We start from the raw sequence: 15,259 nt of genomic DNA, 5'->3' as shown, positions 1-15,259 counted from the left end.
CATCTCTCTATCTGAGCCTGAGCCTGAGCCTGGAGCTAGGCAAGGCCCCCCTCTAGACCGATCCGACGAGTCTGTCGGCTTGTTGCCACCCAGCCACATATTTCGGGTGCTACAGCACAGCTGCCGTACAATCGAGTACGCAATTATCCTGCTGCATTAGCATCAAACAGCCCAATGGCGGCTTTACACGATGTCAACACGCACGGGTGGCAGGGAGCGAGCACCCTTTACATGCAGCAAACCACAGCCATAGTCTCAGGCGGGCGGCACGCCAAGCTGGCCAATGGCAGCCGTGCGAGTGCAGCTCCCCGACCAGCGTTGGGCCTCGAGTGTGGCCAGCTAATAGCCAGAACGCGCGACAAGATCGAGAGCAGCCCTCCCCCAGCCATCTCTTGTTTTGCGCTGCTGCAGCTAAGACTGCATGTGCATCACAAAAGTGGGCGCTTGATAGACCTCCTCCAGCCGGTATTGGCGAAGGGGGATAAACGATGGACAGAGATGCAGCATCAGCTCGGACGGAGCCTGCCCTCCCTTGATAAGCCAAAACTCTTTTCCGGTGGCGCCATACGAGTGCGGCACATGTCACTAGCAGGACTCTCAGTATTACCAGACTCAATGGCACGGCACGGGTTGAGTTGGCTTCCCAGCCTCTCTCGCTTGCTGTCTTGTCCCCTCTCGCTCTCTCGCCCGCAGGCAGATGAGGCTGGATCGGGGAACCCTCTAGGCCAGGAACCAGTCGCGCCAACTGCTGGCCAAAAAACAGAGAGGCCACAGTCGCGCTTAAAAATGGGTCGGAGCTGACCACACCAATATGGGGAGCTACCACAGCTATGGGGTACTACAGGTACTAGATTACATTACCGGTTTATTACTGCCACTAGTGGCAGAGTAGCCATGAACATCAATCGCCGAGCCTGACTGGTCAATCAGCGGTCGATTCAGGGGGACGCAAGGGAAGCAGGGAAGCAAGGAGGCTGGGGAGCTCTTGGTCGCCCTTGGGGTCCCATCCGCTTACCGCTGGGTTGCAGCATCATGTCCGAGGAGTCCACTGGCGACTGGAGACTCTAGTACGCCTGAGACGCAGCCTCGGGAAACCAGTGGACGAGACGCCTGCTGAGCTTGCTGAGCTTGCAGGGGAGTTGGATGAGGTTGGCTGAATGTGGAGACGATGGCGGAGACGAGAAGCCCAGGATACGACAAGACTAAGCCGCTTGTGATGAGAATAAACAATAACATGGCCAGTCCCGGTGGCAGGTAAACATGGAGGGCCGATAGGCTTACCCTCCTTGGCAACGCAACACAGCGAGCACGCCCACAATCGCAGGCCTGGCCCCCGACCTCAAAAGCCCATCGAGCGTCGTTGCTTCTGATCCGCCATTCCTTCCCTCCAATTATCTCAATCGCCCGCCAGAAACAAAGGAACAAAGAAAGAAAAGACTCTCAGAGGTATTCAATCCCTCTCTCTTTTCTCTCTCTCTTCGACTTTTGTTTCAGGAACAAAAGCTTGAGGATCCTTCTTGTCTTCCTTTCGTGATCTTACGGAAGGTTGTATGAGAAGATTCTCTCGCGCCAGCGCAAGCCGTCAACCTGGACTTTGAAGCCCGAGTTCCCGTGCCCTTTAGCATCTTCCCGTCCACTTACAAGGACAACGAAGCAGCACGCCCTCAGACTCAAATCACCACTCACGAGGAGGTTCAACTAACCCTCCCTCAAAAGAAACCAGCCGGACGGGAGGGTCAACTCTCTTCTTTCCCCCCAAGCACCGACCTAGCTCCTCCTCGCGTTGAACAGCGCTTTGAAGAAGAGGTCCGTATCACTCGTGAGGAAGAACGTCACCGCCGTCCCGGTTCCCGCCAGTCCGAACGCTTCGTAAAGGAAGAGTTCCGGTAAGTTGATATCTTTTTTCTTTGCCATCAGATTCGCTCTATCCGTGTTTTTCTGTTCCTTGCGGTGTGAGCCGCTTGGAGCAGGAAAAGGGGCGAGAGAGGGCGGTAATGGGGACCCCGAGCAAACGCAAAGCGATGGACCGCCTGCCAGAGCGGCTGCTGAAATTGCCCTTCGTATTCTCCTTGCAGCTTTTGCCGCGGCTTCTAGAACGCGTCAATTGCGAGTGGAGATGAGAATGGGCACGGGGAGGGCGGCGGAGCTCACTATGGGGAGCTGACAGCCGGGGTGGGAGTTCAGCTAGGGTTCCCAGCCATGCTATTTTATCCCGGCTCAGGGGTGTCCGGGCCCACAGGTGTTGGCCCAGAGACGAGGGAAGCTCAAGCACAAAAGGGAATCTCTCCAACTAACTCGAGTACTTTTAGACCTATCCCACCTCCTCCTCGCGACTACACTGAGACTCAGGTCAAAGTCGATTCCTCTCGCCGCCTGTCCAACCCCATTGACGTTGCTGAGCGTGAATACCGAGAACGTTTCCGTCCTCAACAGCCTGAAGCCACCACCGGTCTTGAACTAGTTCAGGTCCGCCGTCCTCGACACGAGAAGCCTGTCCACAAGGTCACCGACATCACTGTCGACGAGCGTGTTTCTATCGCCCGTCCTAAGTTCCGTGAGGAAATCAAGATCACTGAGGAAATCCGCGAGTCTACTCCGTATCCTTCCGAACAATCAGCCAAGATGGGTTACTACGACGACGAGGGTAAGCTATACTAACCTTTCTTTGTTGTTTTCCTTCTGTCTGCCAACGCGTGCAAGCGTACGCTAACGCGTGTCGCCGGTAGGCTCCTACCACTCCATCCGCCAAGGCGTGGCCAAGGCTGTGGACAAGCTGCTCCCTCATCACCACCATCACCATCATCATCACCACAGTGACAATAATAACACTACCATCACAGAGCATGTTGACATTGATGTCCGCCACGATGCTAATCCTTCGCGCCGCCCAGCTCCCGCTACCGAGTCGCAGCCTAACACTGTGTCCATCCCCTGCCACCACATCCGTCTGGGTGACTTCTTGATGCTCCAGGGCCGACCATGCCAGGTCATCCGCATCTCGACCTCCTCTGCCACTGGCCAGTACCGCTACCTTGGTGTTGACCTCTTCACCAAGCAGCTGCACGAGGAGTCCTCCTTCATTGCCAACCCCGCTCCCAGCGTCGTTGTCCAGACCATGCTCGGCCCTGTCTTCAAGCAGTACCGTGTCCTTGACATGTCTGATGGCTTCGTCACTGCCATGACCGAGACCGGCGATGTCAAGCAGGGTCTGTCTGTCATTGACCAGTCCAACCTTTGGTCTCGTCTCCAGCAGGCTTTCGAGTCCGGCCGCGGCAGCGTCCGTGTCCTCGTCCTCAACGATGGCGGCCGTGAGCTCGCTGTCGAGATGAAGGTCATCCACGGCTCTCGCTTGTAAACACTCTCTGCTTTGTTCTCAGGGAGGGTTATACATCCATCCTATGGATATTCCAGGCTCGGTTCTAGTCTGAATAATGTGAAATATACCCCATGGGTTTGGAGGGTGCGCGGAACGGATGTTTGTCATTTTTGGATCGGTTAGGGTTGTATTTTGGTCATGAGGCAGAGTGCCCAGTAGATAGGATCTACCTATATGCCGCACTGTAATTAAGATGGATTTTGCATAATGTCTTTGTGCTGCATTGTCTCAGTGATGTATTATGTCGTGAAGTGTGTCCTTGTCGTCGCGTATACTCGACGCTGCTCCCAAACGCGTAGACAACATGATGGCCATGTACCACCAAGGTACCCCTAACCAGCTGAATGGTCATGGGATACATGGGGAAACCCCACATATTAGTACACGATGGCTGGTTTGTGAGAGCTGATAGCGCTCTTTGCTTGGCCCCACCGTGCCTGGAGTATGCTGCTTTGCTACTTGATGCTACTAACCTACCCTACGCCTGTACTTATTATCTTTCGTCGTTGTTCCAGATGCCTTCAATGCAGCTGCAATCGTTTAATAGCAGAAAAGTATGGCCTTGAAGGAGGACCATACGTAAGCAGATACCCTAGACCTATGGGCGGTACAAGGCAATCGCCAAAAGCAGATAGCGCGGCAAAAGAACCAGCCCATGGGAATATAGCCGACAAATGACAGCTCGCGATTTTGAGTTGTAGGGAGGGGAATGAGGGGGAGAGGCCGGATAAGCAAAGTGTATGCAGGCGAACCATGTCTGGATGATAAGAGGCTGCTCCAGCGTTACGTCGACTCATCGATCGCGTGCCGAGAGTTTGCTGCTTCCGACGCACCTTGATAGGTAAGTCCATATATAGGTAATGATATAATCATTCTCGGCGAGAGGAAATACGTGGCAGACACACAACAAAGAATCTTGCTCAACTCGTTACTATGGGTGGCCAACCGTCTAAACCAGTCACTGCCTCGGAGAGTGAGAAGCTCATCCTGGAGCGTCTCCGCAGCTTCAAGGTGGAAGATGGAGACTATCTCAAGGTCCAGATGAGCGGCGATGCCGAGAAGACGGAGTATCACGAAGAGATCAAGCGGGAGGCCGAGGGTCTACCCATCTCGTCACTCGAGGTCTTTATAGACAGTGTGATGAAGGATCCCAAGAACAGGTGAGTTGATGGTTCTCTTGAATGGTGGCATCATGGATGCTGACGGTGAGGGCTACCTCTTCAGACTGGCGCATGCTGCCTTGAGCTCGTCCGATCCTCGGCAAGCTCTGACTTCGCCATCAACAAAGATTGCAAACCAGCACGTCTTCAACGTCCAGATCCCCTTTGAGGGCGACCCCATCACCAACCAGCGGTCCAGTGGGCGCTGCTGGCTCTTCGCCTCGACAAACGTCTTCCGCGTTGCGCTCATGAAGCGCCACAACTTGGCGTCGTTTGAGCTGTCCCAGGCCTATCTCTTCTACTGGGACAAGCTTGAAAAGGCCAACTGGTTCCTCGAGCAGATTGTCGAGACGGCCAAGGATGACCTCGACAGCCGTGTTGTGCAGAGGCTGCTCGGGGACCTTATCTCGGACGGCGGCCAGTGGGACATGGTGTACAACCTCGTCGAGAAGTACGGCCTTGTCCCGCAGAGTCTGTATCCTGATAGTTGGAACGCCATGAACTCGAGCATTCTCAACAGCATCATTAAGACTAAGCTCCGCGAGTTCGCGTTGCAGCTGCGCGAGTTGTGCAACGGCGTCCCTATTCCGTCTTCCGTTGTCAGCGCATACAAGGTGTATGCGATTAAGGAAATCGCCCTTATCATGACGCTCCTGCTCGGACAACCCCCGAAGCCGAGCGAGGAGTTTACGTGGCAGTTCCTGGATAAGGACGGCAAGGCTCGCGAGGTCAAGACGACGCCCAAGGCCTTTTCCAAGGACATTTACAGCTCCGAGTTCCGCATCACCTCGGACGCCATCACGAGCATGATTTCTCTTGTCCACGACCCTCGCAACGATACGTTGAGAAAGCTCACCGTCTCCAGGCTCGGCAACATCGTCGGCGGCCGGGACATTACATATGTCAACGTGGAAATGGACACTCTCAAGTCGACGTGTGTAAAGATGCTCAAGTCCGGCTTGCCCATCTTCTTTGGCTGTGATGTTGGCAAGTTCAGCGACAGAGTTGCGGGTATCATGGATCTGGATCTGTTTGACTACGAGGCGGGCTTCAACACCGGTTTGAAGGGCATGACCAAGGCGCAGAGACTCATGACAGGCGAGAGTCTCATGACGCACGCCATGGTCCTGACGGCGGTGCATGTGGATGAGAAGACGGGCAAGCCAGTTCGATGGAGAGTACAAAACAGCTGGGGCACTGCAGTTGGCGACAAGGGCTGGTTTGTCATGAGCGATGCCTGGATGGACGAGTTTGTCTATCAGGCAGTCGTGGACCCCAGATTCTGCAGCAAGGAGGTGAGAGATGTGCTGAAGCAGGAGCCCATTGTCTTGCCATTGTGGGATCCGATGGGTTCATTGGCTTAAATTATGAGTTGTCTACTAGTTCTTTTTCCATGCCGACTTACTCTGTATGTCTATTCGCTTGTTGTAAGTTATAAGTATGTTGAATGGAAGTAATTTCGAACTTGTCGAGTCCAGCAACTTCCAGTATCTGTATCTCATCACGCCTTGCATGTAATGACTGGAGAGATGAACATGTTCAAGATGACCATGATAAGAATGTCACAATTTTACATACATACCTACCAACACATCTTTAAGGGCAACGAGGATAACGTCTCATTGAAGCACCCGTCCTCACAGCAGAATACGAAGCCAGTTCTCACAACAACCACAACGCTTTCCCTAGCTCCAAAACTACCAAAGTAACTGATCCGAATACGGGCTCGAACGCAACCGTGACGGCTCAGCGTCTCATGGCTTCTGGAAATACCGTGGCATCCCCCCTTGTCATATGTGCCCAACCCGCGCTTGTTCTTGGCGGGAAATGGCCGCATTGGGCTTCAACGGGAACAGGGATCCGGCATGTGCTAAGTGTGGGACTTGTTGAGTGGGCTTTCGACGTCGATGCTACCAAGGTTTTGGGAATGCCCAGAGACTGTCTTATCCTGAACGAGAGACGGCAGAGCAGGGAATGCCATGCCATGTCCATCCTCCCATGGGTTGTTACGTCCATGTCCTCCCTGCCCAACGTTTTGAACCCTCCGTACTCGCATGTCCCTCCGTTTCCCGGCTATCAAGGTTTGAAGCCAACCTTGCCAAAGTATGCAACGGGCATGCAAGCACGCCTCCTGCCCACATACACCCACATACGGGCGTACGTAGAGTACCTGTATGTATTTCTTGCCTATGCATGGCATATTCCCGTGCATGCACGTGTCAGACGGGAGGTACGATATCAAGTGCCGTATTGGGTATGCCGCATGCCTATAGGTTGATGTATAAATAAACATGAACCCAATCCATACATTCGTATATATGTAGATGCGTGTATATATAGCACGGCATTAGGACAAGACGTTGGCCTTCCAATAGCATTTCTTTGCAGAAACTATTGCGTGTTGAGGGGCCAGTCGTCCGAAGCTCGTAGCCAAAGAGCTTGCCATTCATTCTGATGGAAGCAGGCGAGAGATCCATGCTTGTGTCTCGGCTAGACAACGAGGGGGTCACATCTCCGCACATGTTTTATAAATTCTCCAGCAGGATCGAAGCTCCTTGGTAAGAAAAGGCCGAGGTTTGTTAAGCCCCCCGGTCAAGTTGGGCACAAGCATGGACCAGTATGGCAGCCCAACCTGACGGCCGTGTATTGACACAGATCCACTCGAGAACTAGCCATCAGGATTGGTGTGGCCAGGGGAAAGGCACCAGAGTGCCGCGATCAATCAGACGGCGTGCTCTTGTTATGAAGATGAAAGCCGCCGAACTTTGGTTTTCGTATGACGGTGGAGTAAGGTTTGCTAGTTGGAAGACTCATTGTAGGGGAGGGAGGGAGGGAGGGAGGGAGGGAGAGAGAGAGAAGCCGTGGCTCCCGAATGGTTTCATCTTCGACTCCGTATCGTGTAGGTCGTCTCCCACATACCAGTATTTGTCCTGCTTAGAGACTCCCAATTCAGCAGATGGGAATCTCTTTAGCCCGGCAAATTTGACAGAACCCGGAGGTGACACCAGATGAGATGCGGCATATTAGCTCATCCAGTGGTGTTCCTGGCTAATTGTTCGCACGAACGGGTTTGGGAACATGGCTAGCAAGGGGGCCACTCCGCCGGTACGGAGACGAGAAACACAATCATCTCGATCATTGGGCGCGACGAGATTGGAATAGCTGTGCACATGGCCCCGATAAGAGAAAAAGGCAACCGGAGGCGTGCAGTCAGCTGTGGCTCTGACGCTGGCGTGGTGGCGATATCAAGCCGCGACGTCATCATCGTATTTGTCCCAGATTTGCCAAACGAGGCTATTCCGGTCTACCAGCGTAGTTCTGCGCCCAAGGATTCAAGGCAGCTCCTCCGGAATTGTAAGGCTTGAGTCTAGATGTTGGAGCCCAAATTGGCCGGATAACGAATTGAGCCCGTTTTCAGGTTTTCATTAGGTGGGCAAATACAGTACATACATGTAGTTACCAGCCCAAGAACGCTCTGGCATCTTCCTTGTCGTTCGCTGATGTGGTTGTTCCTCCACATCCGAACGTCCGGGAGAAGCTTACCAAGTCCAGTAGAGCTGCATCGGAATCAGCAGAGCCGAGGATAATCGCAGAGCTTAATCATGTGTAGCTCAGCGGGACAGCTCCGTGACAAAGCTTCATCATCACAAACCGCAACTCTGATGCCACCACAAGCTTCCATCGCCATCCACAGCATCTCGCAGCTCCCATCAGCTCGAGCCACAGCAGCGGGCGCTGATTAGCAACTACCGGACCGCTGCTAGGGCGCCCTGTCCCGCTAAGAATAGGCACAATTAGCACGCTGATCGGTGCCCCTACAGCGCCTGTAGTGGCGTTGGTGGCTCTCCCTAGCGGTAACTCTACGGGGACTCTGCCCACTATCGACCCCTGGCACCAGGCAAAGTCGTCATGACCCCAGACCGTTTTGCCTGCATCGCGCACATTAACCGTCCACGTCCCCTCTCCCTTGCGTCGGCGAATCACTCACGAAGCAAACCCTTCTTTTTTCTGGACCCTGCGCTGCATGGCTCGGGCCTTTGAAATTTTTTTTTACCCTGCCGAGTGCCTTCAATTCTTATCCTCGTAACCCCGGACCCCTGGTAGAGCCGATAGATGCATTGCTGGTACTAAGGCTGACAGGGAACCCCGCGATCATATATACAAGGATTTTCTCCCACCAGAATTATTATCTCACGACGTGGACGGCGACCCCTCATTCCTAAAAATCCGGTTCTTTGCATTGCTCGGCTGGCTGTGACAGGATTTTGACAGCCGCTTGTGACGTGTGACTCTGGCATCATCTGCTTTGCTCTACTTCAGGCCGCTCTCAGTGGTCTCCATTCTGCATCATCCTTTATATCGGGTCGGCCGCCGTTCGCATCTGTCTGGGAGACGCCTCGTCTTGTGTCCGGGCCCAGCAGCACCATGACTGACCGATATCGAGGAGGGTATCCTGCGGCTGGCCGGTCCGCCACCTTCAACAACCCGGCCCGGATCTCTCTGCCCGCTGTGGGCGGATATGGAGCCTTGTATGCCAACGACGCGGACTACGTCGCTTCGCCCACGAGATATTCCGCAGCCACCCCCAGAGGCTACACAGCAGCTGCGCCTCCTGCAGGCGTCGTTGTGCCTCCGAGATCATACTCGACCGTCAACCCAGAGCCGCGGGCTCCCAGGCCGGGCCCTCGTGAGCCCAGCCGTAACCGGCGCTCTACTCTCGATGCGTCAGCCAGGCCTCCCATCATCGTCACGACCATGCAGGACCACCGCCCGCACCCTTCAGCTCCGCACACTGCCGATGTCCTTGCCGCCCACAGAGGAAGCCCTGTCCTCCAAGACACCTATCGATCCAGTGACGGGAGGCTCTATTCTCAGCCAGCGTCGTCCATCAGATCCCGGAGCACCGCCCGTCCATATCATACCTCCTCTGCTAGCGACGACTTTGGCCGCTCCCGAGAGCAAGGCGAGATCGTGCTGGCCAGTCGCGATGCCGATGCCTATCGCAACTCTCGGCCTCACGTTGTCTACCCAAGCAACTCCCGGCACAGCAACGCCGCTATTGACTACGGGGATGACGGATACCAGTATACAAATGCCGGCGAGCTGGTTCGATATGATCTAGACCATGGGGCCGCCCCCGCCCCGGCCCGTTCCCGCAGGCATGACAGCTTTGACAGGACATATTCCCGCCCCAATATCAATTATAATGCGGACCAGCGAAGCTTCAACGTCAACACGACGCTTGATCCCACGCGTGCCAATCGGCCTTATGACAGTCGAGGTGGTCCTCCACCTTCGACCCGTGGGTTTGACAAGATTGGCCGAGCATATGAAAACGGTCGTGACGTTCCCCCTGCGGCACCAGCTCCCCCCAACCCCAACTCATCCGGGCCTCTGGATGTTGCTGGAGGATCTGCAGAGCAGCGAACCATCAGGCGTCCCAGACCTCTTTCGCTCACGCAGGAGCCAGGAGCTCACGGCTCTCATCACGAAGACTATTACAGAGGCTACGATGATGACGGCTTTGAACCCCGGCGGTTCTATGACGACAGCGTCACCTCCCGAGGTTTCGGTCTACGGGTCCAGCCTGACGACCTTGAAGACCACAGGGGCCGCTACTGGGATCCAAGAGACGACCAAGGGAGAGATGAGTCGTCCAGGAGAGAGCATTCTCGTAAGAGAATAGAGGCTCCAGGCAAGGAAGGACAGCGGCCTCGCGATGAAGAAGAGCGGGGATCTGACCGCGAGAGAGATGATTGGTACCGAAATAAAGATAACCTCCGTGAGAGGCTAGACGGTAGGAGAGACGCGGATCAGGAAGACAGTGACCGATCCCGAGCCCGAGAAAAGGTTGCTTCCGCAGGTGCTGCTGCTGCTGTCACTGCCACCGCCACTGCAGCAGCCAGTGGCCTCTCATCAAATATGAAGAAGGATGAGAAGACAGAGCCGAGTGAGTCACGGAGACGCCGGGCTTCTGATGAGTCTGACGAGCGGGATGAGGACCGAGAGCGTCGTGCCACAAAGCAAGATGTGGAGGCCAGAGATCGGAACAGGCGATCAGCCGAAGCCAAGCTGAATGGCGATTCGGTAGCAGTTGTATCCTCGGATTCTGATGAGGGGAAGAAGTCAGCGCGCAGACATCGTCCCTCCAACAGCTTTGATCCCAATGACACTGGAGATCTAAGACAAATCCGGGAGCAGCTCGCCGCTGTGAAGACATCTGATAGCGAGAAGGCTGAAACCAATGGCAAAGAACGCGTATCTCCTCCTGCTAAAGAAGATCGTCGGTCTGAGTCACCTGCTGGGGAAGACAACCGTGGGCGTGATCTAGTTCTCCGTTCCCCAGAGGAAAAGCAAGTCCGTGTGGTATCGCCGCCGCGCGAGAAGAAGGAGGACAAGCCTCTCAAGGGTATTCTCAAGCAGCCAAGCGCTAAATTCCCCGAGGAACTCAATCCTATTCGCGAGGGTGTGGCGCCGCACAAGGAGGATAAGAAGTTGAAAGAAGTCCCACCGGGCGCTCGATGGACCAAGATCAACCGCAAGATTGTCAACCCAGAGGCCCTGGAAATCGGCAAGGAGAGGTTTGAGCTCCGTGATGACTTTGTCATTGTCCTTCGAGTCTTGAGTAAGGAAGAGATTCAGGCATATGCTGCTGCCACGCAGGTCTTGAGAGGTAAGGCGACTGATGAGCGAACATAACCATCATCTCCCCCTGAGTCCTATTTCACTCTTTTACATGACTAACATATGGATCCCGTGGAAACAGAGCGGCGGCGAAACAAGGAGTCCGGCGGTGATCATGACAGCGATCGTGACCGAGATCGAGACCGAGACAACCATGGTCGAGACCACGACCGTGATTACGATGACCGGGATTATGATGGAGAGTATGGTCGTGAGTACGACCGCGAATATGATCGGGAGTACGATCGAGAGTACGAGGACGATAGGGAACGACGAGGAAGCCACCGCCATCGCCGTCATCGAGACGATCTCGAGGTGGTAGATCCTCGTGAGCCTGATCGCGAGCGTGACCGTGACCGCGACCGAGAGAGGCGACGCCGACACAGGCGTGATGAGGATGATGAGTATGAGTCCAGGTCACGAGACGCGGAGCACCACCATCATCACCGATCCCATCGAGAGGCATGATGATGTTTTATGAAAAGCATTTTTGGAGCGAAGCTACAGCATTTTCCTACCTAGGCGTGCAAACTTGTGTTGCGTGCGTGTTATCATGAGCATGTCTCCTCTTTCTATTTCTCTTTTCCCATCTTCCTTCTTCTTTTTCTTCTCTTCTCTTTTTTTCTTTTTTCCCTCTCATCTCCAAACGGGTTGAAACGACACAAGGCGTTTTGCTTGGGCTATATCAAATGATTTTTTTTTCTTACTTTTTATATGTTGAAGTAAAAATGGGTTGACGAATCTACGCTTGTGTAAGTAGAGGGTTATGTGCCAATGAATGAATGATGGCGAGCGAGAGATTTGGATTTATTGGTTTCTTCATATTCTTGGATTTATTTTTACACATGGCTCTAAGGGAATAAAAGCTTGGATTGATTTTTCTCCTGCATAGGCATGTCAGAACTGCGACGATTTCCTGTGATTTGCTTGCATCCAACGTTCGCGATATACACACTATTTGTCTCTTCCTGTCGGCCAAGAACGGAATCTACAATTCATCTGCTTCGTCAATCTGAGACATGCCGTAATAATGGAGACTACTGTTTCTTTGCCTCTGGCACATTCCTCTTTCATGCCCCCTCGCATGGCCAAGATGGGGGGAACATGGGTAAGATACTCGGCTATCCCAGCGAGACGGAGCAACAACTCCATGTCCCGTTCTCTCGGCCCCAAGCACGAGCACGAGCAGTTCCTTGCAGGCATTCCCCCTTCCGCCCCCTTCTCACACACCTTGCGGAGGGGCAAGAGGGCATACGAGTAAGTACTCGTGCAGGTAAAGATTGTCGCCCCCCGAACCCTGTCTCGGCTGGGGGCGATACAATGTGTGGCGATGTGTAGCAGGCCAAAAAAAATGAAATAAATAAATAAAATAAAATAAAATAAACAACAGCTGTGTGTTGGTGCTTGTTCTCTTGTTGCTTGTTTGTACTGCTTGGTGTTACCACCCCCTTCCTCTTATCCCGGAGAAGGGAGGGGGGAAGGATCGTTGCGGGCTGTGCTCGTGTATCGCATCGGGTTCAGATTGACGAAAGGGTGTATTTTGTGGACTGTTTGATTTCCGGGGACGAGATGGGCTGTTGATGAAGGGGAATGGAGTTGATGTCGGGGATGCGATTGAGTGGTACAGGGTAGGTGGGTGGGTGGGATAACTGGGAAGTTCGCGTATAACATCTACAGATCTCCATGGCTACAGTACAGGCAATATTCATCAAGAGCAACTCAAGTACACTCGGTACTCTATACTTTGGAGTTCGCTACAAGTACGAATGGAAAGGTACGAGTACAAAGCACTAAACATGCAACCACACCACTTCCTCACCATTGAAGTTGGTCGTACGACGTGTAATTTAAATTAAAAGAAAAAAGAAAAGAGACGACAAGAGTAGACAAGGAAAAGAGAGGGAGACAAAAAAAAAACCCCCAAGGGGAATACGAACGCAGCTGCAAATGACGTCCTCCCACCGAATCCAATGGCCGATCTGTTGCTTTGGTAAAACCACCCTCCTCCTCCTTGAATCCTTCTCCCAACCTGGAACACAACAACTTGTCTTGTACCTGTACCGGCTACTTCTTAGCGACAAGCACCTACCCGTAGTACCTACCTACCTACCTAGATACCTATAGTAGACAGATCTTTTTTTGCCCGTCGGCTCTTGATCTTCAAGGCTCAATGTCGCTTGTATCTGCCATGAGCCCGACATGTACCCGTCAAGTAGTAATACTGCCCTCTTTTCCCTCTGTCTCTTCACAGAGGAGCCCCCCCCCCCCTCCTCCCATTAACATCCCGTTTCTTTTCCCTTCTATTCCCTCATCTCCTCTGTACAAATACTCCACACTGCTACTCTCTCTCCCCCCAGTGTGGCAGCTTAAGCACCACCAAATCTGTAACCACACAAGTTCCTTTTTCTGGTCTTCGTAGTGGTGGGCGGCTGTTACTCCAGCATGTGCTCATGGTGCCATGATATCATCAGCATCAGTATCAAAACCCACCTGAGTGGTCCTGTACTCGCACCCTGCAGTAGGCACCCAAGGTACTCTGCCCGTACGTGTACTTGGATACTATCAATAGTATACTCGTAGTACGAGTAGTATACTCCGTAGTGGTCCAGTATAGGTACTATACCCCTCTTCCAGGCCGCGCACCACTGCTAAAGCATCGACTTCCAGCGCCATCAGTGCCCAGCCAAGCGCTAAATGTCACCGCTAGTATCCCGTTACGGGGGCAAATCAACTAACCAATTAACCCGCCCTACCCTCTTTTGTCCACCATCTTCCGTCTTGTTGCTTTTCCATCGATCCTTTTTTCATGCTCGCCTCGCTGCTCTTTGCTTTTTATAACGCATCACGAATAGCCGTTGCCTTTTTCCGCCGCCGCGGTCGCCTCCAGCCGTGGGCAAGCCGGTTTTCGCCCGTTGTTTCCTCCCAGCCCCCAATTATTGCCTTTCCCCTCCTCTGGAATGTCACCACTGCCGCGAGTTGCCAGTCATTGCCAACAAGATGGCTCAAAACCTTACCAGCACGTCTAAATGGCACACTGACGACTTGCCAGGCACCCTTGATCGTGCTATACTCGTATGTGTACATGTACAGAGTACAGCGTACGCACATCTGTACAAGTACAGTAAGCTCTTCGCCCCCAGCTCGTGGACAGCAAAGCAGGTACCGAGTACTCGTCTAGACCGTTGCGACACCCCACGCCGCCACCGTCTCTCTCGTCTCCAGCTCCAGCGAGGCTCAAGTATCATCTACTTGGCCAGGGGGGTGAGCTTTAGACAAAATTTCTGCCAGGCCCCCGCGCCCCTTTTCCAGCCCTCGCCTCTCCACCAAACCCACCCACACCCCCTTAATCTGTGCAGTTCATTCAGACGCACAGGACAGGCATGGGAATCTCACTACTTCTGTCCTGGAGCGCCGACCGGCTTCCTGTCTGCTTGTTCCCGGCGCGTCGTGGCGGTTTGCTTTTCCTCTGCGTCGTGTTGCCTGTCCTTTGGACCGTGCTGTACTGTACTCGTACTAGTGCTAGTACGAGTGCCTGGCTGTCCGTCGTGGCAGTCAGTCTAATAATATGCACATCCGTTAGCATCGGCCCACACTCTCCCCTTGCTTGCCTGACAGCGCAAGGAGACTGAAGAACAAGTCTAGAAGGAGTAGAACAAGCTGTGGACAAACAGGCGGTAACAGATGGTAGCAGAGAGCGCTCCGTACTCGTACATGCTGCTGCTGTACTCTGTCTGTCCAACCGCCGCTCTGGACGGAGCACATCCGTGTTGGACACGCGAAAGGGTAGCTGCGGGTTAGCAAGCTCGTACAAGTACTAGCACCGTACTGTACTTGTGGTGGTATGCCGCTTGTACTACTCTGTTCTGCTCCTAGTAGATTTCTGCTAGTCTCACATGATGCTGTCGCATGTGTACTCCGATGTGCGCACACAATACCACATGTGCATACCTGGAACCCAATGTCAATATGGCACACGGAAGAGCGTACTCGTACACAGACTGCGGTACAGCGCTCCGTCCTTGTTCATGGCAGCGTCAAC

General features: G+C 53.6%; 4 protein-coding genes across 4 annotated transcripts; all 4 read left to right on the top strand.

Moving 5' to 3' along the window:
• Positions 1–1,321: 1,321 nt before the first annotated feature.
• Positions 1,322–3,598, top strand: TRIVIDRAFT_88251 (uncharacterized protein; the record flags this gene model as incomplete). The annotated part of the gene is made up of 3 exons (XM_014095666.1): positions 1,322–1,886; positions 2,310–2,644; positions 2,727–3,598. The coding sequence occupies 2 exons, from the start codon at positions 2,623–2,625 to the stop codon at positions 3,353–3,355; spliced, it is 651 nt and encodes a 216-aa protein (XP_013951141.1).
• Positions 3,599–4,295: 697 nt separating this feature from the next.
• TRIVIDRAFT_214216 (uncharacterized protein) lies at positions 4,296–5,998 on the top strand (the record flags this gene model as incomplete). Its single annotated transcript, XM_014095665.1, has 2 exons — positions 4,296–4,536; positions 4,601–5,998. The coding sequence occupies 2 exons, from the start codon at positions 4,310–4,312 to the stop codon at positions 5,898–5,900; spliced, it is 1,527 nt and encodes a 508-aa protein (XP_013951140.1).
• A 2,963-nt stretch (positions 5,999–8,961) lies between these two features.
• TRIVIDRAFT_123419 (uncharacterized protein) lies at positions 8,962–11,682 on the top strand (the record flags this gene model as incomplete). The annotated part of the gene is made up of 3 exons (XM_014095664.1): positions 8,962–10,295; positions 10,362–11,209; positions 11,423–11,682. Coding segments are annotated over 3 exons (2,442 nt in total), but the record flags the coding sequence as incomplete, so codon positions are not given.
• A 568-nt stretch (positions 11,683–12,250) lies between these two features.
• On the top strand, positions 12,251–13,106 carry TRIVIDRAFT_65898 (uncharacterized protein; the record flags this gene model as incomplete). Its single annotated transcript, XM_014095663.1, has 3 exons — positions 12,251–12,479; positions 12,914–12,994; positions 13,087–13,106. The coding sequence occupies 3 exons, from the start codon at positions 12,251–12,253 to the stop codon at positions 13,104–13,106; spliced, it is 330 nt and encodes a 109-aa protein (XP_013951138.1).
• Positions 13,107–15,259: the final 2,153 nt, after the last annotated feature.

The sequence above is a fragment of the Trichoderma virens genome (assembly GCF_000170995.1).
Source record: "Trichoderma virens Gv29-8 chromosome Unknown TRIVIscaffold_89, whole genome shotgun sequence".
Lineage (NCBI taxonomy): Eukaryota > Fungi > Ascomycota > Sordariomycetes > Hypocreales > Hypocreaceae > Trichoderma > Trichoderma virens.
Note: the sequence above shows the minus strand (reverse complement) of the source record. Positions and strands in the feature narration are given on the sequence as shown.